Consider the following 22,776-nt stretch of genomic DNA (forward strand, 5'->3'; position numbering starts at 1 on the left):
AGCCAGGCACCATTTCCCTCCCAAAAATCACCCTGAAGCATGTCCTCATGAAGCTGCAGGAGCTGGTGGAGGAGCTCAAGAAGAGGATACGGGGAGCAGGAGAGAGAGCAGATCCTGCTGTGGCTACAGAGGATCCCCCAGCTGGGGCCGTGGCTGTGGTGCCAAAGCCAGCCCCGGTGCCCAGGGCTGCTGTGCCCTGCCCACACTCCTGCCTCTGAGCTGCTCAGGTTGATTGATTTAATCCTTGGAGTAAATGTGTTCCTCCCTGTTCTGGGGGTTTAGGGGTGGAATTCTCTGGTTCTGTGATCCTAAAAGCAAAACCATGCATCTGCTCGTTTCCACTTTGAAAGCACAAAAGGTAAAGATCAGCGGTTAAAAACGATTTACTGCAGTTAGAAAACAATTTACTGGAAACAGCCATGACATAAGGAATCCAACCATTATTTACAGAAGTACTAATAAGAAATTAATTACACATTATTAGTAAGACAAAGCAGTGATTTACATGGAAAACCTGTGACAACACCCACTTTTATTCCCACTGGAAATAATGCCCTTGTCTGTGGAAGTGAGAGTCCCTTGCCCCTGGCAATGACATTGGGGTCCTGGACATGACCCACTCCCAGGTACTGGGTAAAAATGATTCCTGTGGCCAAAATCAGGACACCCATTCTCCACATTTTCAGTCCAGTTCAGTCTCCTGGGAAAAACAAGGATTTTGGAAAATGAGTGGGGTTGGGCCTGGTTTGGGGGGAGATGAGGGGGAGCTGGGGAGGGGAGGGGAGGATGGGACTGGCAGATGGAGAGAGGAAGAAACTTCTCCAGCCCAGGACTCCTCCAGCAGAGCTTCAAGCGTCCCAATCCCAGGAAAAGTCATTGAGAGGGACAGGAATGGGGGCAGCTGGAGCTGCGAGTCCTGGAGTCCTGTGGAACTGGTGGAAGTGCCACCCTGAGTTGATGCTGTCACCCAGGGCTGTCCCCTGTGTCACCAGCTCCTGGCTCTGAGCTGCCCCATCCCACTGCCCCCAGTATGCCCTCAGGATGGGGACCCCTGGATCTGGGACATGCCCTCTGGTCCAGTGGGATTGTGGCTCCCAGGAGCTGTCCTGGTTCTGGAGAAGGAGCTGGAGCATGATCTCTCCTCCTGGAACAAGCCAGGATCCTGCCCAAGGCCTCACCAGGAATGTCCCACACGGAGCACAGGGCCCTGCTCTCACTTCCCAGTGCATTTGGGGTCCCCTGACACCATTTCACCCCAGCTCCGCGTCACTCCAAGGGGTCCCCCCGAGCTGTGGGGCAGCTCTGAGGCTGAGCGAGGTGATTTGGGATGGGGGCAGGAAGGTTTGGGGGTGTCAATGCGGGGAGCAGCGGCAGCAGGAAGGTTTGGGGCTGCAGTTGGGGGCACAGCAGGGCTGCAGCGAGGGGTCCCGGCCCTTCCTGATCTGGCTCTCCCCGAATTCCAGGCACTGCTCCAGCAGCACTTTCTGCAGGGTGATGTCCCTGAGCACCTGCAGCACCTCGGGGCTCGCCTGGCCCTGGAGCAGGTCGTAGTTCTCCGCAGGGTCCGACTCCAGGTCGAAGAGCAGTGGGGGCAAGTGCGGGGTCAGCGGCGTTAGCCCCTGGCGCGCCTGGTCCGGGGTGCTGCTGCTATGGAAGGAACCTGAGAAACTAAACCTAGCTGGGCACTGAGCCTTCTCCTGGGGCTCTGGGCAGCAACAGCTCACCTCAGAACCCCCCAAAACAGGAGGCAGCACTGACCTTGGGTGAAGAAATGAGCCTTGTACTTGCCCAGGCAGACGGCGAAGGGGCCGTGCAGGGCGTCGGGGGATGGAGGGTAGAAGAACACGGCCTGGCGAGGGCTCTGGGGGGACAGCATGGCTCAGCCCACCTGGGCAAGTCCCCGATGGCAGCAGCAGGCCAGGAGCCCCAATCCTGCAGCTGGAATTTGGGCACGGAGCCCATGGGGCAGCCTGGGCACAACTCCCGAACCCTGGATGTGCCCAAATCCCGGCTGCTCCGTGGCCAGCAGGACTCACCTTCCCCGAGCCAAAGAGCAGCGGGCTCAGGTCGAAGCCATCCAGGGCCACCTTGGGAAGGGCTGCTCCAGCCAGGGCACTCAGGGTGGGCAGGATGTCCAGGGTACTGGCCAGCTCATGGGTCACTCCTGGCACGGGGAACACCCAAGGGGCTGATCCCGCTGCCGTCCCTGGCCCGGGTTTGTCCCAGCTTGTCACCCAGGGGGTGGCACGGCCCAGCCTGGCTCACCTGGCGTGATCCTGCCTGGCCAATAAGCCACGGCTGGCTCCCTCATGCCACCCTCGTAGGTCGTGCCCTTGCCACATTTGAGGTGGCCGGCGCTGCCACCATGTGCCATGCGCAGAGTGGAGGGGCTGGGGACAATGGGGACAAGGAGCAACTGCCACCCGGTGCCAGGGCCATACTGGCCAAGGGGGCAGTGACAAGGGTGGCCTGGTGCCAGCCTGACTCTGCCACCCTTAGGGGCAGGGCAGAAGTCAAGGGCTGTGACACGTACAAACAGGGCAGGGTGACACTGGTGTCACTCATGCAGAGGGAACTGGGGGACATTTAGGGGGGTCACATTCCTGCCCAAACCCTGGGGGACATTTGGGGGTGTCACACTCCTGCCCAAGGCCTGGGAGGTTTGTGCAGGACTCAGCTGAGTCCCGGGAACATGGAAATCACGCCCTGTGTCCCATGCAGAGCAGGAACCCGAGGTGACACTTGTCACTGCACCATGACAGCTCTGCCACCCCCAGCCCCCTCACCCATTGTCAGAGGTGAAGAACACCAGGGTGGAGTTCTCCAGGCCGTTGTCCTGCAGGGCCTGCAGGAGCTGTCCCACAGAGCCATCGAACTCAGCCAGTGCATCCCCGAAGGGTCCCCTCTGCATCCGTCCTGAAAACTCCTGGCTGGCAAACTGGGGGTAGTGGGTATGCTGGGAAAGGACACAGAGCGCTGGCATCAGCCCCCCTGGAGCTGCCCAGCTCTGTCAGGGATAGGTAGCACCCCAGCCAGGACATGGAGAGGTGACATCAGCTGAGACAACACTTGTCCCCAAATCTCAGCAGTGGCACAACAGAGCTGAGCACTCAGGAGAGGGTGGGGAGCTCCAGAGTGGGAAGTTTCCCCTGAGGATGGCACAGGGAAGAGGGGAAGGCTGCAGAAAACAGTGGCCTAAAAGCACCATCCCAATGAGATCTGCTTTGGTGTGGGAATGGCAACCCCAGGTTATCCAGCAGCAGATTTTGGGGTGGCAGGAGGGGAGAGGCTTCCCAGTTCTTCCCATGGGACTCGGACTCGTCCTCTCCTCTCCTCTCCTCTCCTCTCCTCTCCTCTCCTCTCCTCTCCTCTCCTCTCCTCTCCTCTCCTCTCCTCTCCTCTCCTCTCCTCTCCTCTCCTCTCCTCTCCCACCCAAGGGCCCGGAAAATCCGCCCATTCCCACATGGGAAGCATAGTAGAGAAGGAAGGGGAGGCCTCGGCGGGCACAGTCAGCGATGAAATCCCGGGAGAATTTGTTGTAGAGGGGCACGAGGTCGGGGAAGGAGACGGGCTGCTGAATGATGCTCTGGTTCCAGAGCAGCGGCAGCGGCACCACGCCCTGGTCGCACGTCCCAAAACACTTGGTGTCTGGTGGGAAACAGGTCAGGTTCTGGCAGGGGCCCTGGGAAAACAGGATTTTTTTGATTCCAGCTCTAGCGCAGGGCAGAGAAAGAAAAGAACAGGGGGTGAAGTGTCCCAGTGGCCTCTCTCCCAAACAGAAGCCGCTCCCAGAAAACCAGGACCCTAAAAAGTGCAGCAAGGCTGTGCGGCTCCCACCCAACATCCCTGAAGATTCCCACACACCTGGATGCTCTCAGCTGGTCATGGGAATAGGGCACGCCCAGGAAGTGATCGAAGCCCTGGTGCACGGGCAGGAAGGAGCCGTTCACGCCAAAGCCCAGGTGCCACTTGCCAACCATGGCCGTGGCGTAGCCCTGAGCCTTCAGCACCTCGGCCACGGTGACCTCAGCGAGCGGGAGCCCTCCCCGCGAGCCCGGGTCGAACACACCGGGATAGATCCCGGAGCGCACCTGGAGCCGGCCGGTCAGGAGAGCGGCTCTGGGCAGTGGGCGGACACGGCGTCAGCGGGACATCCCGGGACACCTCAGCTCCATCGCCGCCCGTTTATCCCGGGACACCGCGGCTTCATCCCCACCCGTTTATCCCGGGACAACCCACTCCATGACAGCCCGTTTATCCCGGGACACCCCAGGTCCATGGCCACGCGTTTATCCCGGGACACCCCAGCTCCATGCCAGCCCGTTTATCCCGGGACACCCCAGGTCCATGGCCACGCGTTTATCCCGGGACACCCCAGCTCCATGGCCACGCGTTTATCCCGGGACACCCCAGCGCCATGCCCACCCGTTTATCCCGGGACACCCCAGCTCCATGCCAGCCCGTTTATCCCGGGACACCCCAGCTCCATGCCAGCCCGTTTATCCCGGCTGCAGCCGCGGGCGCCGTACCGGGAGGGGCTGCAGACGGCGGCGCTGCTGTAGAAGTCAGTGAAGCGCAGCCCGCGGGCCGCCAGCCGGTCCAGCTGTGGCGTGGCGGACGAAGGGTGCCCGTAGCTGCCCAGGTCACCGTAGCCCAAATCGTCCGCCAGCACCAGCACGAAGCTGGGGCGGGCGGTGGCCGCGGCTCGCACGGGCGGCGGCAGCAACAGCAGCAGCAGCCAAGGGTGGTACCGGCCCTGCGGCCCCATGGCGATGGCCTCGGGGTGCCCCGGGTGTCCCGGTGCTGTCCCCGGTGTCCCCGGTGCTGTCCCGGGGCGGTGCCGGCAGGAGCCGAGACGATCGCGTGATGCAAGCGACGGTCACGTGGCCCGCGATGCAGGCTGGGAGTTGTAGTCCCGAGTGGCCCTGTCAAGCGCGGGGTGCCAGGATGGGGCATCTAGGAATAGGCGTCCCAGGGAATGGCATCTGTAGAAAACGAGGTTCGCTTTCCTGGGAAATTTTTTAAAAGATTTAATAGAAGGCAATAAGAGGCAATAAAGCAAAAGGTTATAAAGGCCGGGTGCTCAGCATTCAGCCAAGAGCACGCCTGCTGCTTTGGAGATGCCCCTTAAATTCATCAGACAGTTTAATATTCATAGACCTATCATACGTTTTCAAACTTTCCTACAAACTGTTTTCCATACTCCAGGAACTGTTTTACATGGCCACTCCTTGGGTCCACCTTTTTAGAACATGTGTGTTTCTTGGCCGTGGTCTTAATTTACTTTTCTTATCTTAATTTTATTTTAGGTTGTGGTCTTCAATTTCTACAGACAGTCAGAGCTGGTAGCTGGTGTATCAGTAGCAGGTGTCTTCACTGGGTCTTATCCAACCAAGCACTACAAAAACACTTTATCAGCCTATGTTATTCCTAAAGAAAACTACATCTTAACAACCATTTCAACACCACATATCCAACCTAATATTTGCAAAAACCCGATACCAGAATATGCATTTATAAGAGCATCCCAGAGTACAGGATTGCCTCTGGGCAGCTCAGGAATATCCCCAGGGAGGAGACACCACTCTGGGCTGAGCACTGCCCCAGTGCAGAGCTTGTGTCTTCTGAGATTTCTGGGATCTCCCGATTCCTGGGACCAGCCCCTGCCCATTCCTCTGCTGCTACCCCTGGACCTCCAAAACAGAGCCTGGGCCCTACTCCTACAGCAGGAGTGGGATGGGGAGCCCTGGCAGCTCAGAGGCAGAAGCTGGTGACATAGGGGACAGCAGATTAGGGTGGCAGCCCCAGCAGCTCCACAAGACTCCAGGACTCGCAGCTCCAGCTGCCCCCATTCCTGTCCCTCTCAGAGACTTTTCCTGGGATTGGGACACCTGAGGCTCTGCTGGAGGAGTCCTGGGCTGGAGAAGTTTCTCCCTCTCTCCATCTGGCAGTCCCATCCTCCCCTCCCCTCCCTGGCTACCTCCCATCTGCCCCCAACCTCACTCATTTTTCCCAAATTGCCCCATCTTTGTTTTTCCCAGGAGACTGAACTGGACAACGTGGACAGCTGGAAACAGGAACAACTCTAATTCAAAGACAAACTGAGTTCACCGTTGGGGTGGGCCCAGGGCTCAGCACGGACAGGGCACAGCAGCCCTAGGCACGGGGGCTGCCTTGGGCACCACAGTCATGGCCCCAGCTGGGAATGGTTGCCAGAACTGGATCAGCTCATCCTGCTGCTCAGGTTTTCTTTCCCTTCAGGAACTGCAGGAGCTCCAGCACCAGATTCAGGAATTTCCCCAGGATTTGTTGTTGGAATGAAATCACCGTAGAATCCTCTGGTTCTGGGTTGGGATTCTCCAGATCGCTCAAGTCTGAGTCCGGCCCAGGCTCTTCCTCTGGTTCTGGGGGTGGCAGTGGGAAGGGCTCTGCAGGAGGAACATCAGCTCCAGGTGGGAGCAATCCCATCTGCACCTGGATCCAGGTGTGGAAGTGCTGGGTGGAGGTGAACACCCCGGGTCGCTTGGCCCCGGCACAGCCTCGGCCCCAGCTGGCCAGTCCCACCAGCCAGAAGTAGTCACCAACGTTGTCCTTGCAGACCAGAGGTCCCCCGATGTCCCCCTGCGCCCAGAGAGAGGGGTCAGGGGCTGCTGCCATTGCTCTTCCCATCCCGACCCCGCCAGAGCCGCGTTCCTGGCTGGATTCCCATGGGAAGGCTCTGCTCTGGGGCTGGGGGCTCCAGGCTGGCAGCAGGATGGGGCTGGTCCAGGGTGGGCTCTCTATCATCTCTGCACAGTCAGCAGGGTTGGGCAGGGAATGGATATTCCAGGATATCCACACCTGGGGGTGCTGGGAGCACCAGGTGGGCTCTGTGGGCAGTGGCAGGCCTTGGGGACAAGGGGACACTGGGCAGGGACACACGGATGGGCAAGGGACACATGGATGGGGAAGGGAAACTCATCAGTGGAAGGGCCCTTGGGATGGGAGGACACCGGGCAACGCCCAGCCAGTGCCAGGCCGTGTTTGGGACCCCTGTGCTGGGTGTCAGGGATTCCATGGGGCCGTGTTTGGGGTCCCTGTGCCCCAGACCCTGTGCCCACGCCCACACCTGGCAGGTGTCGATGCCGCCCCGCGGGTACCCCGCGCACAGGTCCTGGGGGTGCACGGCCCCCCCGTACCAGCGGCTGCTGTTGCACAGCTGGACGTCCATGAGCCGCACCTTGGCCTCCTGCAGCACCAGGCGTGGGCTCCGGGCTGCGGGCACAGAGGGCACTGAGCACCCGGCACCGGCCTGGGCACAGCCCCTTGCCCAGGGCCGGGCCGTGCCCCTGTCCCGCTCTGGCCCTGCCCAAGGCTCCGGGGCACGGCCCAGATGTGGCTCGGGCCTGCTTTGGCCTCTGCCCCGGGCCGGCCCGGCCGTGTCCCTGTGGTTGCCAACCCCTCCTCAGCCCCGTGGGGCACTGACCGCTGCCCGGGGTGGCTCTCCAGCCCGCAATGTAGCAGGTTTTCAGCTCGGGCACTGCCAGGGAGCTGTCGGGCACACAGCCCAGCTGGATGTAGTCGCTGCACTCCACGGGCTGGTCCATCCTCAGGAGGTCAATGTTGCTCCTGGCCGTGGCGGCCACGTAGCCATTGTGCACCAGGATCTGCTTGATCTGGAACACCTCGGCCTTGTGGCCCGGCTTAGCCAGATCCGTGGCCCCGATCAGCACCTTCCACTGGAAGACAGCAGTGGGAGGGCCATGGAGAGTGACAGGGAGCAGAGGCAGGACCAGGGAATGCCTGGGCTGTCCCAGCCCAGCCATTCCCAGCCTTCTTTGTCCCGCAGCAGAGAGGGGAGGCAGCCGCGGAACAGCACAGGGTGCTGCAAGCTGGGCACCTGTCCCTGCCATGGGGACATCCCTGACCCTGCCTTACGGACATTGCTGTCCCTGCCACAGGGACATCCAGGATCCTGCTGCGGGGTCATCCCTGTCCCTGCTGTGGGGACATCTGTGACCTTTCATGGGCACATCCCTGATCCTCTTGTAGGGACATTCCTGATATTGTTGGGCTCTCATCCCTGTCCCTGTAGGGTCCCATCCCTGTCCCTGCTGGGTCCCAACCCTGTTCCTGCTGGGATCCCATCCCTTTCCCTGTTGGGATCCCAACACTGTTCCTGCTGGGATCCCATCTCTGTCCCTGTTGGGATGCCATCCCTTTCCCTGTTGGGATCCCATCCCTGTCCCTGCTCCTCCTTACCCTGCCCTAACCAAGCAGCTGGCCACTGTCAGCACCCACTGGGGGTGGATGAGTGCCCCCGAGCACATGTGCCACGTGCCATTGTCCAAGGTGGCCTGGATGCTGATGACACCAGGCCAGGCCCCTGGGTGGACCCCAGTGCCACCCATGTCCTGTGAGGTGTCTTCGAAGGAATCCCAGGATCCATAGTCAGAGTCCTGGGAATTTTCGGGAACCAGCGATCTGTGGTCAAACGCCATGGGCCGGAGCCCGCAGGTGCCTCTGGAAGCACAAAGCCATCAATGCCCTGCTCGGGGACAGCAGGGACAGGGACCCCCAAGGGGCTCCTCTGTGCCCAGGCTGTGCCAGGGACCCCCCGAATGTCCCTGAGCCCCCCGGGGACACTGACCTGCACGTGTCCCAGGCGGCCCCCACGGGCCAGGTCAGGGCCAGCAGGACGAGCAGTCCCAGCAAAGCCATCGGTGCCAGCGCAGGTGGCAGAGGCAGGACCGAGGTGTCACCTCTGGTGCCCACCGCCCTGGCAGTGCCCATGGTGCCACCAGGCCAGGCTGATGTTACACAGGGGCCGGTTCCATGTGTAGGGCATGGTGGCCTCAGGTAGGGCACAGGGGGGCTCAGAGCTGTGGAACCCTGGAATGGTTTGGGTGGGAGGGACCTGAAGGATCCCACTGGATCAGAGGGCATGTCCTGGATCCAGGGATCCCAGTCTCCTGGCACCCAGGGCACAGTGGGGGCAGTGGGATGGGGCAGCTCAGAGCCAGGAGCTGGTAACACAGGGGACAGCTCTGTGTGGAAGCTGCAGCTCAGGGTGGCACCTGCAGCAGCTCCACAAGACTCCAGGACTCGCAGCTCCAGCTGCCCCCATTCCTGTCCCTCTCAGAGACTTTTCCTGGGATTGGGACACCTGAGGCTCTGCTGGAGGAGTCCTGGGCTGGAGAAGTTTCTCCCTCTCTCCATCTGGCAGTCCCATCCTCCCCTCCCCTCCCTGGCTGCCTCCCATCTGCCCCCAACCTCACTCATTTTTCCCAAATTGCCCCATCTTTGTTTTTCCCAGGAGACTGAACTGGACAACGTGGACAGCTGGAAACAGGAACAACTCTAATTCAAAGACAAACTGAGTTCACCGTTGGGGTGGGCCCAGGGCTCAGCACGGACAGGGCACAGCAGCCCTGGGCACGGGGGCTGCCTTGGGCACCACAGTCATGGCCCCAGCTGGGAATGGTTGCCAGAACTGGATCAGCTCATCCTGCTGCTCAGGTTTTCTTTCCCTTCAGGAACTGCAGGAGCTCCAGCACCAGATTCAGGAATTTCCCCAGGATTTGTTGTTGGAATGAAATCACCGTAGAATCCTCTGGTTCTGGGTTGGGATTCTCCAGATCGCTCAAATCTGAGTCCGGCTCAGGCTCTTCCTCTGGTTCCGGGGGTGGCAGTGGGAAGGGCTCTGCAGGAGGAACATCAGTTCCTGGTGGGAGCAATCCCATCTGCACCTGGATCCAGGTGTGGAAGTGCTGGGTGGAGGTGAACACCCCGGGTCGCTTGGCCCCGGCACAGCCTCGGCCCCAGCTGGCCAGTCCCACCAGCCAGAAGTAGTCACCAACGTTGTCCTTGCAGACCAGAGGTCCCCCGATGTCCCCCTGCACCCAGAGAGAGGGGTCAGGGGCTGCTGCCATTGCTCTTCCCATCCCGACCCCGCCAGAGCCGCGTTCCTGGCTGGATTCCCATGGGAAGGCTCTGCTCTGGGGCTGGGGGCTCCAGGCTGGCAGCAGGATGGGGCTGGTTCAGGGTGGGCTCTCTCTCATCTCTGCACAGTCAGCAGGGTTGGGCAGGGAATGGATATTCCAGGATATCCACACCTGGGGGTGCTGGGAGCACCAGGTGGGCTCTGTGGGCAGTGGCAGGCCTTGGGGACAAGGGGACACTGGGCAGGGACACACGGATGGGCAAGGGACACATGGATGGGGAAGGGAAACTCATCAGTGGAAGGGCCCTTGGGATGGGAGGACACCGGGCAACGCCCAGCCAGTGCCAGGCCGTGTTTGGGACCCCTGTGCTGGGTGTCAGGGATTCCATGGGGCCGTGTTTGGGGTCCCTGTGCCCCAGACCCTGTGCCCACGCCCACACCTGGCAGGTGTCGATGCCGCCCCGCGGGTACCCCGCGCACAGGTCCTGGGGGTGCACGGCCCCCCCGTACCAGCGGCTGCTGTTGCAAAGCTGGACGTCCATGAGCCGCACCTTGGCCTCCTGCAGCACCAGGCGTGGGCTCCGGGCTGCGGGCACAGAGGGCACTGAGCACCCGGCACCGGCCTGGGCACAGCCCCTTGCCCAGGGCCGGGCCGTGCCCCTGTCCCGCTCTGGCCCTGCCCAAGGCTCCGGGGCACGGCCCAGATGTGGCTCGGGCCTGCTTTGGCCTCTGCCCCGGGCCGGCCCGGCCGTGTCCCTGTGGTTGCCAACCCCTCCTCAGCCCCGTGGGGCACTGACCGCTGCCCGGGGTGGCTCTCCAGCCCGCAATGTAGCAGGTTTTCAGCTCGGGCACTGCCAGGGAGCTGTCGGGCACACAGCCCAGCTGGATGTAGTCGCTGCACTCCACGGGCTGGTCCATCCTCAGGAGGTCAATGTTGCTCCTGGCCGTGGCGGCCACGTAGCCATTGTGCACCAGGATCTGCTTGATCTGGAACACCTCGGCCTTGGGGCCCGGCTTAGCCAGATCCGTGGCCCCGATCAGCACCTTCCACTGGAAGACAGCAGTGGGAGGGCCATGGAGAGTGACAGGGAGCAGAGGCAGGACCAGGGAATGCCTGGGCTGTCCCAGCCCAGCCATTCCCAGCCTTCTTTGTCCCGCAGCAGAGAGGGGAGGCAGCCGCGGAACAGCACAGGGTGCTGCAAGCTGGGCACCTGTCCCTGCCATGGGGACATCCCTGACCCTGCCTTACGGACATTGCTGTCCCTGCCACAGGGACATCCAGGATCCTGCTGCGGGGTCATCCCTGTCCCTGCTGTGGGGACATCTGTGACCTTTCATGGGCACATCCCTGATCCTCTTGTAGGGACATTCCTGATATTGTTGGGCTCTCATCCCTGTCCCTGTAGGGTCCCATCCCTGTCCCTGCTGGGTCCCAACCCTGTTCCTGCTGGGATCCCATCCCTTTCCCTGTTGGGATCCCAACACTGTTCCTGCTGGGATCCCATCTCTGTCCCTGTTGGGATGCCATCCCTTTCCCTGTTGGGATCCCATCCCTGTCCCTGCTCCTCCTTACCCTGCCCTAACCAAGCAGCTGGCCACTGTCAGCACTCACTGGGGGTGGATGAGTGCCCCCGAGCACATGTGCCACGTGCCATTGTCCAAGGTGGCCTGGATGCTGATGACACCAGGCTAGGCCCCTGGGTGGACCCCAGTGCCACCCATGTCCTGCGAGGTGTCTTCGAAAGAATCCCAGGATCCATAGTCAGAGTCCTGGGAATTTTCGGGAACCAGCGATCTGTGGTCAAACGCCATGGGCCGGAGCCCGCAGGTGCCTCTGGAAGCACAAAGCCATCAATGCCCTGCTCGGGGACAGCAGGGACAGGGACCCCCAAGGGGCTCCTCTGTGCCCAGGCTGTGCCAGGGACCCCCCGAATGTCCCTGAGCCCCCCGGGGACACTGACCTGCACGTGTCCCAGGTGGCCCCCACGGGCCAGGTCAGGGCCAGCAGGACGAGCAGTCCCAGCAAAGCCATCGGTGCCATCGCAGGCGGCAGAGGCAGGACCGAGGTGTCACCTCTGGTGCCCACCGCCCTGGCAGTGCCCATGGTGCCACCAGGCCAGGCTGATGTTACACAGGGGCCGGTTCCATGTGTAGGGCATGGTGGCCTCAGGTAGGGCACAGGGGGGCTCAGAGCTGTGGAACCCTGGAATGGTTTGGGTGGGAGGGACCTGAAGGATCCCACTGGATCAGAGGGCATGTCCTGGATCCAGGGATCCCAGTGTCCTGGCACCGAGGGCACAGTGGGGGCAGTGGGATGGGGCAACTCAGAGCCAGGAGCTGGTAACACAGGGGACAGCTCTGTGTGGAAGCTGCAGCTCAGGGTGGCACCTGCAGCAGCTCCACAAGACTCCAGGACTCGCAGCTCCAGCTGCCCCCATTCCTGTCCCTCTCAGAGACTTTTCCTGGGATTGGGACACCTGAGGCTCTGCTGGAGGAGTCCTGGGCTGGAGAAGTCCATGAGCCGCACCTTGGCCTCCTGCAGCACCAGGCATGGGCTCCGGGCTGCGGGCACAGAGGGCACTGAGCACCCGGCACCGGCCTGGGCACAGCCCCTTGCCCAGGGCCGGGCCGTGCCCCTGTCCCGCTCTGGCCCTGCCCAAGGCTCCGGGGCACGGCCCAGATGTGGCTCGGGCCTGCTTTGGCCTCTGCCCCGGGCCGGCCCGGCCGTGTCCCTGTGGTTGCCAACCCCTCCTCAGCCCCGTGGGGCACTGACCGCTGCCCGGGGTGGCTCTCCAGCCCGCAATGTAGCAGGTTTTCAGCTCGGGCACTGCCAGGGAGCTGTCGGGCACACAGCCCAGCTGGATGTAGTCGCTGCACTCCACGGGCTGGTCCATCCTCAGGAGGTCAATGTTGCTCCTGGCCGTGGCGGCCACGTAGCCATTGTGCACCAGGATCTGCTTGTTCTGGAACACCTCGGCCTTGTGGCCCGGCTTAGCCAGATCCGTGGGCCCGATCAGCACCTTCCAGTGGAAGAGAGCAGTGGGAGGGCCATGGAGAGTGACAGGGAGCAGAGGCAGGACCAGGGAATGCCTGGGCTGTCCCAGCCCAGCCATTCGCAGCCTTCTTTGTCCCGCAGCAGGGAGGGGATGCAGCCGCGGAACAGCACAGGGTGCTGCAAGCTGGGCACCTGTCCCTGCCATGGGGACATCCCTGACCCTGCCTTATGGACATTGCTGTCCCTGCCACAGGGACATCCAGGATCCTGCTGCGGGGTCATCCCTGTCCCTGCTGTGGGGACATCTGTGACCTTTCATGGGCACATCCCTGATCGTCTTGTAGGGACATTCCTGATATTGTTGGGCTCTCATCCCTGTCCCTGTAGGGTCCCATCCCTGTCCCTGCTGGGTCCCAACACTGTTCCTGCTGGGGTCCCATCCCTTTCCCTGTTGGGATCCCAACCCTGTTCCTGCTGGGATCCCATCTCTGTCCCTGTTGGGATGCCATCCCTTTCCCTGTTGGGATCCCATCCCTGTCCCTGCTCCTCCTTACCCTGCCCTAACCAAGCAGCTGGCCACTGTCAGCACTCACTGGGGGTGGATGAGTGCCCCCGAGCACATGTGCCACGTGCCATTGTCCAAGGTGGCCTGGATGCTGATGACACCAGGCCAGGCCCCTGGGTGGACCCCAGTGCCACCCATGTCCTGCGAGGTGTCTTCGAAAGAATCCCAGGATCCATAGTCAGAGTCCTGGGAATTTTCGGGAACCAGCGATCTGTGGTCGAAGGCCATGGGCCGGAGCCCGCAGGTGCCTCTGGAAGCACAAAGCCATCAATGCCCTGCTCGGGGACAGCAGGGACAGGGACCCCCAAGGGGCTCCTCTGTGCCCAGGCTGTGCCAGGGACCCCCCGAATGTCCCTGAGCCCCCCGGGGACACTGACCTGCACGTGTCCCAGGTGGCCCCCACGGGCCAGGTCAGGGCCAGCAGGACGAGCAGTCCCAGCAAAGCCATCGGTGCCAGCGCAGGTGGCAGAGGCAGGACCGAGGTGTCACCTCTGGTGCCCACCGCCCTGGCAGTGCCCATGGTGCCACCAGGCCAGGCTGATGTTACACAGGGGCCGGTTCCATGTGTAGGGCATGGTGGCCTCAGGTAGGGCACAGGGGGGCTCAGAGCTGTGGAACCCTGGAATGGTTTGGGTGGGAGGGACCTGAAGGATCCCACTGGATCAGAGGGCATGTCCTGGATCCAGGGATCCCAGTCTCCTGGCACCCAGGGCACAGTGGGGGCAGTAGGATGGGGCAGCTCAGAGCCAGGAGCTGGTAACACAGGGGACAGCTCTGTGTGGAAGCTGCAGCTCAGGGTGGCACCTGCAGCAGCTCCACAAGACTCCAGGACTCGCAGCTCCAGCTGCCCCCATTCCTGTCCCTCTCAGAGACTTTTCCTGGGATTGGGACACCTGAGGCTCTGCTGGAGGAGTCCTGGGCTGGAGAAGTCCATGAGCCGCACCTTGGCCTCCTGCAGCACCAGGCGTGGGCTCCGGGCTGCGGGCACAGAGGGCACTGAGCACCCGGCACCGGCCTGGGCACAGCCCCTTGCCCAGGGCCGGGCCGTGCCCCTGTCCCGCTCTGGCCCTGCCCAAGGCTCCGGGGCACGGCCCAGATGTGGCTCGGGCCTGCTTTGGCCTCTGCCCCGGGCCGGCCCGGCCGTGTCCCTGTGGTTGCCAACCCCTCCTCAGCCCCGTGGGGCACTGACCGCTGCCCGGGGTGGCTCTCCAGCCCGCAATGTAGCAGGTTTTCAGCTCGGGCACTGCCAGGGAGCTGTCGGGCACACAGCCCAGCTGGATGTAGTCGCTGCACTCCACGGGCTGGTCCATCCTCAGGAGGTCAATGTTGCTCCTGGCCGTGGCGGCCACGTAGCCATTGTGCACCAGGATCTGCTTGATCTGGAACACCTCGGCCTTGGGGCCCGGCTTAGCCAGATCCGTGGGCCCGATCAGCACCTTCCAGTGGAAGACAGCAGTGGGAGGGCCATGGAGAGTGACAGGGAGCAGAGGCAGGACCAGGGAATGCCTGGGCTGTCCCAGCCCAGCCATTCGCAGCCTTCTTTGTCCCGCAGCAGGGAGGGGAGGCAGCCGCGGAACAGCACAGGGTGCTGCAAGCTGGGCACCTGTCCCTGCCATGGGGACATCCCTGACCCTGCCTTACGGACATTGCTGTCCCTGCCACAGGGACATCCAGGATCCTGCTGCGGGGTCATCCCTGTCCCTGCTGTGGGGACATCTGTGACCTTTCATGGGCACATCCCTGATCGTCTTGTAGGGACATTCCTGATATTGTTGGGCTCTCATCCCTGTCCCTGCAGGGTCCCATCCCTGTCCCTGCTGGGTCCCAACACTGTTCCTGCTGGGATCCCATCCCTTTCCCTGTTGGGATCCCAACACTGTTCCTGCTGGGATCCCATCTCTGTCCCTGTTGGGATGCCATCCCTTTCCCTGTTGGGATCCCATCCCTGTCCCTGCTCCTCCTTACCCTGCCCTAACCAAGCAGCTGGCCACTGTCAGCACTCACTGGGGGTGGATGAGTGCCCCCGAGCACATGTGCCACGTGCCATTGTCCAAGGTGGCCTGGATGCTGATGACACCAGGCCAGGCCCCTGGGTGGACCCCAGTGCCACCCATGTCCTGCGAGGTGTCTTCGAAAGAATCCCAGGATCCATAGTCAGAGTCCTGGGAATTTTCGGGAACCAGCGATCTGTGGTCAAACGCCATGGGCCGGAGCCCGCAGGTGCCTCTGGAAGCACAAAGCCATCAATGCCCTGCTCGGGGACAGCAGGGACAGGGACCCCCAAGGGGCTCCTCTGTGCCCAGGCTGTGCCAGGGACCCCCCGAATGTCCCTGAGCCCCCCGGGGACACTGACCTGCACGTGTCCCAGGTGGCCCCCACGGGCCAGGTCAGGGCCAGCAGGACGAGCAGTCCCAGCAAAGCCATCGGTGCCAGCGCAGGTGGCAGAGGCAGGACCGAGGTGTCACCTCTGGTGCCCACCGCCCTGGCAGTGCCCATGGTGCCACCAGGCCAGGCTGATGTTACACAGGGGCCGGTTCCATGTGTAGGGCATGGTGGCCTCAGGTAGGGCACAGGGGGGCTCAGAGCTGTGGAACCCTGGAATGGTTTGGGTGGGAGGGACCTGAAGGATCCCACTGGATCAGAGGGCATGTCCTGGATCCAGGGATCCCAGTCTCCTGGCACCCAGGGCACAGTGGGGGCAGTGGGATGGGGCAGCTCAGAGCCAGGAGCTGGTAACACAGGGGACAGCTCTGTGTGGAAGCTGCAGCTCAGGGTGGCACCTGCAGCAGCTCCACAAGACTCCAGGACTCGCAGCTCCAGCTGCCCCCATTCCTGTCCCTCTCAGAGACTTTTCCTGGGATTGGGACACCTGAGGCTCTGCTGGAGGAGTCCTGGGCTGGAGAAGTTTCTCCCTCTCTCCATCTGGCAGTCCCATCCTCCCCTCCCCTCCCTGGCTGCCTCCCATCTGCCCCCAACCTCACTCATTTTTCCCAAATTGCCCCATCTTTGTTTTTCCCAGGAGACTGAACTGGACAACGTGGACAGCTGGAAACAGGAACAACTCTAATTCAAAGACAAACTGAGTTCACCGTTGGGGTGGGCCCAGGGCTCAGCACGGACAGGGCACAGCAGCCCTGGGCACGGGGGCTGCCTTGGGCACCACAGTCATGGCCCCAGCTGGGAATGGTTGCCAGAACTGGATCAGCTCATCCTGCTGCTCAGGTTTTCTTTCCCTTCAGGAACTGCAGGAGCTCCAGCACCAGATTCAGGAATTTCCCCAGGATTTGTTGTTGGAATGAAATCACCGTAGAATCCTCTGGTTCTGGGTTGGGATTCTCCAGATCGCTCAAATCTGAGTCCGGCTCAGGCTCTTCCTCTGGTTCCGGGGGTGGCAGTGGGAAGGGCTCTGCAGGAGGAACATCAGTTCCTGGTGGGAGCAATCCCATCTGCACCTGGATCCAGGTGTGGAAGTGCTGGGTGGAGGTGAACACCCCGGGTCGCTTGGCCCCGGCACAGCCTCGGCCCCAGCTGGCCAGTCCCACCAGCCAGAAGTAGTCACCAACGTTGTCCTTGCAGACCAGAGGTCCCCCGATGTCCCCCTGCACCCAGAGAGAGGGGTCAGGGGCTGCTGCCATTGCTCTTCCCATCCCGACCCCGCCAGAGCCACGTTCCTGGCTGGATTCCCATGGGAAGGCTCTGCTCTGGGGCTGGGGGCTCCAGGCTGGCAGCAGGATGGGGCTGGTTCAGGGTGGGCTCTCTCTCATCTCTGCACAGTCAGCAGGGTTGGGCAGGGAATGGATATTACAGGATATCCACACCTGGGCGTGCTGGGAGCACCAGGTGGGCTCTGTGGGCAGTGGCAGGCCTTGGGGACAAGGGGACACTGGGCAGGGACACACGGATGGGCAAGGGACACATGGATGGGGAAGGGAAACTCATCAGTGGAAGGGCCCTTGGGATGGGAGGACACCGGGCAACGCCCAGCCAGTGCCAGGCCGTGTTTGGGACCCCTGTGCTGGGTGTCAGGGATTCCATGGGGCTGTGTTTGGGGTCCCTGTGCCCCAGACCCTGTGCCCACGCCCACACCTGGCAGGTGTCGATGCCGCCCCGCGGGTACCCCGCGCACAGGTCCTGGGGGTGCACGGCCCCCCCGTACCAGCGGCTGCTGTTGCAAAGCTGGACGTCCATGAGCTGCACCTTGGCCTCCTGCAGCACCAGGCGTGGGCTCCGGGCTGCGGGCACAGAGGGCACTGAGCACCCGGCACCGGCCTGGGCACAGCCCCTTGCCCAGGGCCGGGCCGTGCCCCTGTCCCGCTCTGGCCCTGCCCAAGGCTCTGGGGCACGGCCCAGATGTGGCTCGGGCCTGCTTTGGCCTCTGCCCCGGGCCGGCCCGGCCGTGTCCCTGTGGTTGCCAACCCCTCCTCAGCCCCGTGGGGCACTGACCGCTGCCCGGGGTGGCTCTCCAGCCCGCAATGTAGCAGGTTTTCAGCTCGGGCACTGCCAGGGAGCTGTCGGGCACACAGCCCAGCTGGATGTAGTCGCTGCACTCCACGGGCTGGTCCATCCTCAGGAGGTCAATGTTGCTCCTGGCCGTGGCGGCCACGTAGCCATTGTGCACCAGGATCTGCTTGATCTGGAACACCTCGGCCTTGTGGCCCGGCTTAGCCAGATCCGTGGGCCCGATCAGCACCTTCCAGTGGAAGACAGCAGTGGGAGGGCCATGGAGAGTGACAGGGAGCAGAGGCAGGACCAGGGAATGCCTGGGCTGTCCCAGCCCAGCCATTCGCAGCCTTCTTTGTCCCGCAGCAGGGAGGGGAGGCAGCCGCGGAACAGCACAGGGTGCTGCAAGCTGGGCACCTGTCCCTGCCATGGGGACATCCCTGACCCTGCCTTACGGACATTGCTGTCCCTGCCACAGGGACATCCAGGATCCTGCTGCGGGGTCATCCCTGTCCCTGCTGTGGGGACATCTGTGACCTTTCATGGGCACATCCCTGATCCTCTTGTAGGGACATTCCTGATATTGTTGGGCTCTCATCCCTGTCCCTGTAGGGTCCCATCCCTGTCCCTGCTGGGTCCCAACCCTGTTCCTGCTGGGATCCCATCCCTTTCCCTGTTGGGATCCCAACACTGTTCCTGCTGGGATCCCATCTCTGTCCCTGTTGGGATGCCATCCCTTTCCCTGTTGGGATCCCATCCCTGTCCCTGCTCCTCCTTACCCTGCCCTAACCAAGCAGCTGGCCACTGTCAGCACTCACTGGGGGTGGATGAGTGCCCCCGAGCACATGTGCCACGTGCCATTGTCCAAGGTGGCCTGGATGCTGATGACACCAGGCCAGGCCCCTGGGTGGACCCCAGTGCCACCCATGTCCTGCGAGGTGTCTTCGAAAGAATCCCAGGATCCATAGTCAGAGTCCTGGGAATTTTCGGGAACCAGCGATCTGTGGTCGAAGGCCATGGGCCGGAGCCCGCAGGTGCCTCTGGAAGCACAAAGCCATCAATGCCCTGCTCGGGGACAGCAGGGACAGGGACCCCCAAGGGGCTCCTCTGTGCCCAGGCTGTGCCAGGGACCCCCCGAATGTCCCTGAGCCCCCCGGGGACACTGACCTGCACGTGTCCCAGGTGGCCCCCACGGGCCAGGTCAGGGCCAGCAGGACGAGCAGTCCCAGCAAAGCCATCGGTGCCAGCGCAGGTGGCAGAGGCAGGACCGAGGTGTCACCTCTGGTGCCCACCGCCCTGGCAGTGCCCATGGTGCCACCAGGCCAGGCTGATGTTACACAGGGGCCGGTTCCATGTGTAGGGCATGGTGGCCTCAGGTAGGGCACAGGGGGGCTCAGAGCTGTGGAACCCTGGAATGGTTTGGGTGGGAGGGACCTGAAGGATCCCACTGGATCAGAGGGCATGTCCTGGATCCAGGGATCCCAGTCTCCTGGCACCCAGGGCACAGTGGGGGCAGTGGGATGGGGCAGCTCAGAGCCAGGAGCTGGTAACACAGGGGACAGCTCTGTGTGGAAGCTGCAGCTCAGGGTGGCACCTGCAGCAGCTCCACAAGACTCCAGGACTCGCAGCTCCAGCTGCCCCCATTCCTGTCCCTCTCAGAGACTTTTCCTGGGATTGGGACACCTGAGGCTCTGCTGGAGGAGTCCTGGGCTGGAGAAGTTTCTCCCTCTCTCCATCTGGCAGTCCCATCCTCCCCTCCCCTCCCTGGCTGCCTCCCATCTGCCCCCAACCTCACTCATTTTTCCCAAATTGCCCCATCTTTGTTTTTCCCAGGAGACTGAACTGGACAACGTGGACAGCTGGAAACAGGAACAACTCTAATTCAAAGACAAACTGAGTTCACCGTTGGGGTGGGCCCAGGGCTCAGCACGGACAGGGCACAGCAGCCCTGGGCACGGGGGCTGCCTTGGGCACCACAGTCATGGCCCCAGCTGGGAATGGTTGCCAGAACTGGATCAGCTCATCCTGCTGCTCAGGTTTTCTTTCCCTTCAGGAACTGCAGGAGCTCCAGCACCAGATTCAGGAATTTCCCCAGGATTTGTTGTTGGAATGAAATCACCGTAGAATCCTCTGGTTCTGGGTTGGGATTCTCCAGATCGCTCAAATCTGAGTCCGGCTCAGGCTCTTCCTCTGGTTCCGGGGGTGGCAGTGGGAAGGGCTCTGCAGGAGGAACATCAGTTCCTGGTGGGAGCAATCCCATCTGCACCTGGATCCAGGTGTGGAAGTGCTGGGTGGAGGTGAACACCCCGGGTCGCTTGGCCCCGGCACAGCCTCGGCCCCAGCTGGCCAGTCCCACCAGCCAGAAGTAGTCACCAACGTTGTCCTTGCAGACCAGAGGTCCCCCGATGTCCCCCTGCACCCAGAGAGAGGGGTCAGGGGCTGCTGCCATTGCTCTTCCCATCCCGACCCCGCCAGAGCCACGTTCCTGGCTGGATTCCCATGGGAAGGCTCTGCTCTGGGGCTGGGGGCTCCAGGCTGGCAGCAGGATGGGGCTGGTTCAGGGTGGGCTCTCTCTCATCTCTGCACAGTCAGCAGGGTTGGGCAGGGAATGGATATTACAGGATATCCACACCTGGGCGTGCTGGGAGCACCAGGTGGGCTCTGTGGGCAGTGGCAGGCCTTGGGGACAAGGGGACACTGGGCAGGGACACACGGATGGGCAAGGGACACATGGATGGGGAAGGGAAACTCATCAGTGGAAGGGCCCTTGGGATGGGAGGACACCGGGCAACGCCCAGCCAGTGCCAGGCCGTGTTTGGGACCCCTGTGCTGGGTGTCAGGGATTCCATGGGGCTGTGTTTGGGGTCCCTGTGCCCCAGACCCTGTGCCCACGCCCACACCTGGCAGGTGTCGATGCCGCCCCGCGGGTACCCCGCGCACAGGTCCTGGGGGTGCACGGCCCCCCCGTACCAGCGGCTGCTGTTGCAAAGCTGGACGTCCATGAGCTGCACCTTGGCCTCCTGCAGCACCAGGCGTGGGCTCCGGGCTGCGGGCACAGAGGGCACTGAGCACCCGGCACCGGCCTGGGCACAGCCCCTTGCCCAGGGCCGGGCTGTGCCCCTGTCCCTCTCTGGCCCTGCCCAAGGCTCCGGGGCACGGCCCAGATGTGGCTCGGGCCTGCTTTGGCCTCTGCCCCGGGCCGGCCCGGCCGTGTCCCTGTGGTTGCCAACCCCTCCTCAGCCCCGTGGGGCACTGACCGCTGCCCGGGGTGGCTCTCCAGCCCGCAATGTAGCAGGTTTTCAGCTCGGGCACTGCCAGGGAGCTGTCGGGCACACAGCCCAGCTGGATGTAGTCGCTGCACTCCACGGGCTGGTCCATCCTCAGGAGGTCAATGTTGCTCCTGGCCGTGGCGGCCACGTAGCCATTGTGCACCAGGATCTGCTTGATCTGGAACACCTCGGCCTTGTGGCCCGGCTTAGCCAGATCCGTGGGCCCGATCAGCACCTTCCAGTGGAAGACAGCAGTGGGAGGGCCATGGAGAGTGACAGGGAGCAGAGGCAGGACCAGGGAATGCCTGGGCTGTCCCAGCCCAGCCATTCGCAGCCTTCTTTGTCCCGCAGCAGGGAGGGGAGGCAGCCGCGGAACAGCACAGGGTGCTGCAAGCTGGGCACCTGTCCCTGCCATGGGGACATCCCTGACCCTGCCTTACGGACATTGCTGTCCCTGCCACAGGGACATCCAGGATCCTGCTGCGGGGTCATCCCTGTCCCTGCTGTGGGGACATCTGTGACCTTTCATGGGCACATCCCTGATCGTCTTGTAGGGACATTCCTGATATTGTTGGGCTCTCATCCCTGTCCCTGTAGGGTCCCATCCCTGTCCCTGCTGGGTCCCAACCCTGTTCCTGCTGGGATCCCATCCCTTTCCCTGTTGGGATCCCAACACTGTTCCTGCTGGGATCCCATCTCTGTCCCTGTTGGGATGCCATCCCTTTCCCTGTTGGGATCCCATCCCTGTCCCTGCTCCTCCTTACCCTGCCCTAACCAAGCAGCTGGCCACTGTCAGCACTCACTGGGGGTGGATGAGTGCCCCCGAGCACATGTGCCACGTGCCATTGTCCAAGGTGGCCTGGATGCTGATGACACCAGGCCAGGCCCCTGGGTGGACCCCAGTGCCACCCATGTCCTGCGAGGTGTCTTCGAAAGAATCCCAGGATCCATAGTCAGAGTCCTGGGAATTTTCGGGAACCAGCGATCTGTGGTCAAACGCCATGGGCCGGAGCCCGCAGGTGCCTCTGGAAGCACAAAGCCATCAATGCCCTGCTCGGGGACAGCAGGGACAGGGACCCCCAAGGGGCTCCTCTGTGCCCAGGCTGTGCCAGGGACCCCCCGAATGTCCCTGAGCCCCCCGGGGACACTGACCTGCACGTGTCCCAGGTGGCCCCCACGGGCCAGGTCAGGGCCAGCAGGACGAGCAGTCCCAGCAAAGCCATCGGTGCCAGCGCAGGTGGCAGAGGCAGGACCGAGGTGTCACCTCTGGTGCCCACCGCCCTGGCAGTGCCCATGGTGCCACCAGGCCAGGCTGATGTTACACAGGGGCCGGTTCCATGTGTAGGGCATGGTGGCCTCAGGTAGGGCACAGGGGGGCTCAGAGCTGTGGAACCCTGGAATGGTTTGGGTGGGAGGGACCTGAAGGATCCCACTGGATCAGAGGGCATGTCCTGGATCCAGGGATCCCAGTCTCCTGGCACCCAGGGCACAGTGGGGGCAGTGGGATGGGGCAGCTCAGAGCCAGGAGCTGGTAACACAGGGGACAGCTCTGTGTGGAAGCTGCAGCTCAGGGTGGCACCTGCAG

At 62.7% G+C, this 22,776-nt stretch overlaps 4 protein-coding genes and 1 pseudogene across 4 annotated transcripts; all 5 read right to left on the minus strand.

The window, feature by feature from the left end:
* Positions 1 to 367: 367 nt before the first annotated feature.
* On the minus strand, positions 368 to 4,832 carry LOC134043310 (arylsulfatase A-like). The gene is made up of 8 exons (XM_062491474.1): positions 4,530 to 4,832; positions 3,861 to 4,119; positions 3,464 to 3,682; positions 2,787 to 2,956; positions 2,266 to 2,390; positions 2,037 to 2,164; positions 1,759 to 1,861; positions 368 to 1,660 (listed from the first exon to the last, which is right to left on the minus strand). The coding sequence occupies exons 1-8, from the start codon at positions 4,766 to 4,768 to the stop codon at positions 1,353 to 1,355; spliced, it is 1,551 nt and encodes a 516-aa protein (XP_062347458.1). The 5' UTR covers positions 4,769 to 4,832; the 3' UTR covers positions 368 to 1,352.
* Positions 4,833 to 6,252: 1,420 nt separating this feature from the next.
* On the minus strand, positions 6,253 to 8,700 carry LOC134043812 (acrosin-like; the record flags this gene model as incomplete). Its single annotated transcript, XM_062492544.1, has 5 exons — positions 8,630 to 8,700; positions 8,253 to 8,502; positions 7,466 to 7,718; positions 7,109 to 7,254; positions 6,253 to 6,621 (listed from the first exon to the last, which is right to left on the minus strand). Coding segments are annotated over exons 1-5 (1,089 nt in total), but the record flags the coding sequence as incomplete, so codon positions are not given.
* Positions 8,701 to 9,506: 806 nt separating this feature from the next.
* LOC134043813 (acrosin-like) lies at positions 9,507 to 11,954 on the minus strand (annotated as a pseudogene).
* Positions 11,955 to 11,991: 37 nt separating this feature from the next.
* Positions 11,992 to 19,232, minus strand: LOC134043814 (acrosin-like). The gene is given in 10 exon segments (XM_062492546.1): positions 11,992 to 12,087; positions 12,450 to 12,484; positions 12,696 to 12,942; positions 14,426 to 14,460; positions 14,672 to 14,918; positions 16,713 to 17,081; positions 17,569 to 17,714; positions 17,932 to 18,191; positions 18,702 to 18,962; positions 19,090 to 19,232. Coding segments are annotated over 10 exon segments (1,839 nt in total).
* Positions 19,233 to 19,966: 734 nt separating this feature from the next.
* LOC134043815 (acrosin-like) lies at positions 19,967 to 22,486 on the minus strand (the record flags this gene model as incomplete). Its single annotated transcript, XM_062492547.1, is given in 5 exon segments — positions 19,967 to 20,335; positions 20,823 to 20,968; positions 21,186 to 21,445; positions 21,956 to 22,216; positions 22,344 to 22,486. Coding segments are annotated over 5 exon segments (1,179 nt in total), but the record flags the coding sequence as incomplete, so codon positions are not given.
* Between the last annotated feature and the right edge of the window lie 290 nt (positions 22,487 to 22,776).

This window comes from Cinclus cinclus, chromosome 4, assembly GCF_963662255.1.
Source record: "Cinclus cinclus chromosome 4, bCinCin1.1, whole genome shotgun sequence".
Classification (NCBI taxonomy): Eukaryota; Metazoa; Chordata; class Aves; order Passeriformes; family Cinclidae; genus Cinclus; species Cinclus cinclus.

Bases quoted from the DNA above. Each gene is read 5' to 3' on its own strand.
- LOC134043310 (XM_062491474.1), bottom strand. From the start codon at position 4,768: ATGGGGCCGCAGGGCCGGTACCACCCTTGGCTGCTGCTGCTGTTGCTG. The intron at 2,391-2,786 runs GTGAGGGGGCTG...CATTGTCCCCAG, and splicing joins TTCTTCACCTCTGACAATGG to CCCCTCCACTCTGCGCATGG. The intron at 1,862-2,036 runs GTGAGTCCTGCT...CTGTCCCCCCAG, and splicing joins TGCTCTTTGGCTCGGGGAAG to AGCCCTCGCCAGGCCGTGTT.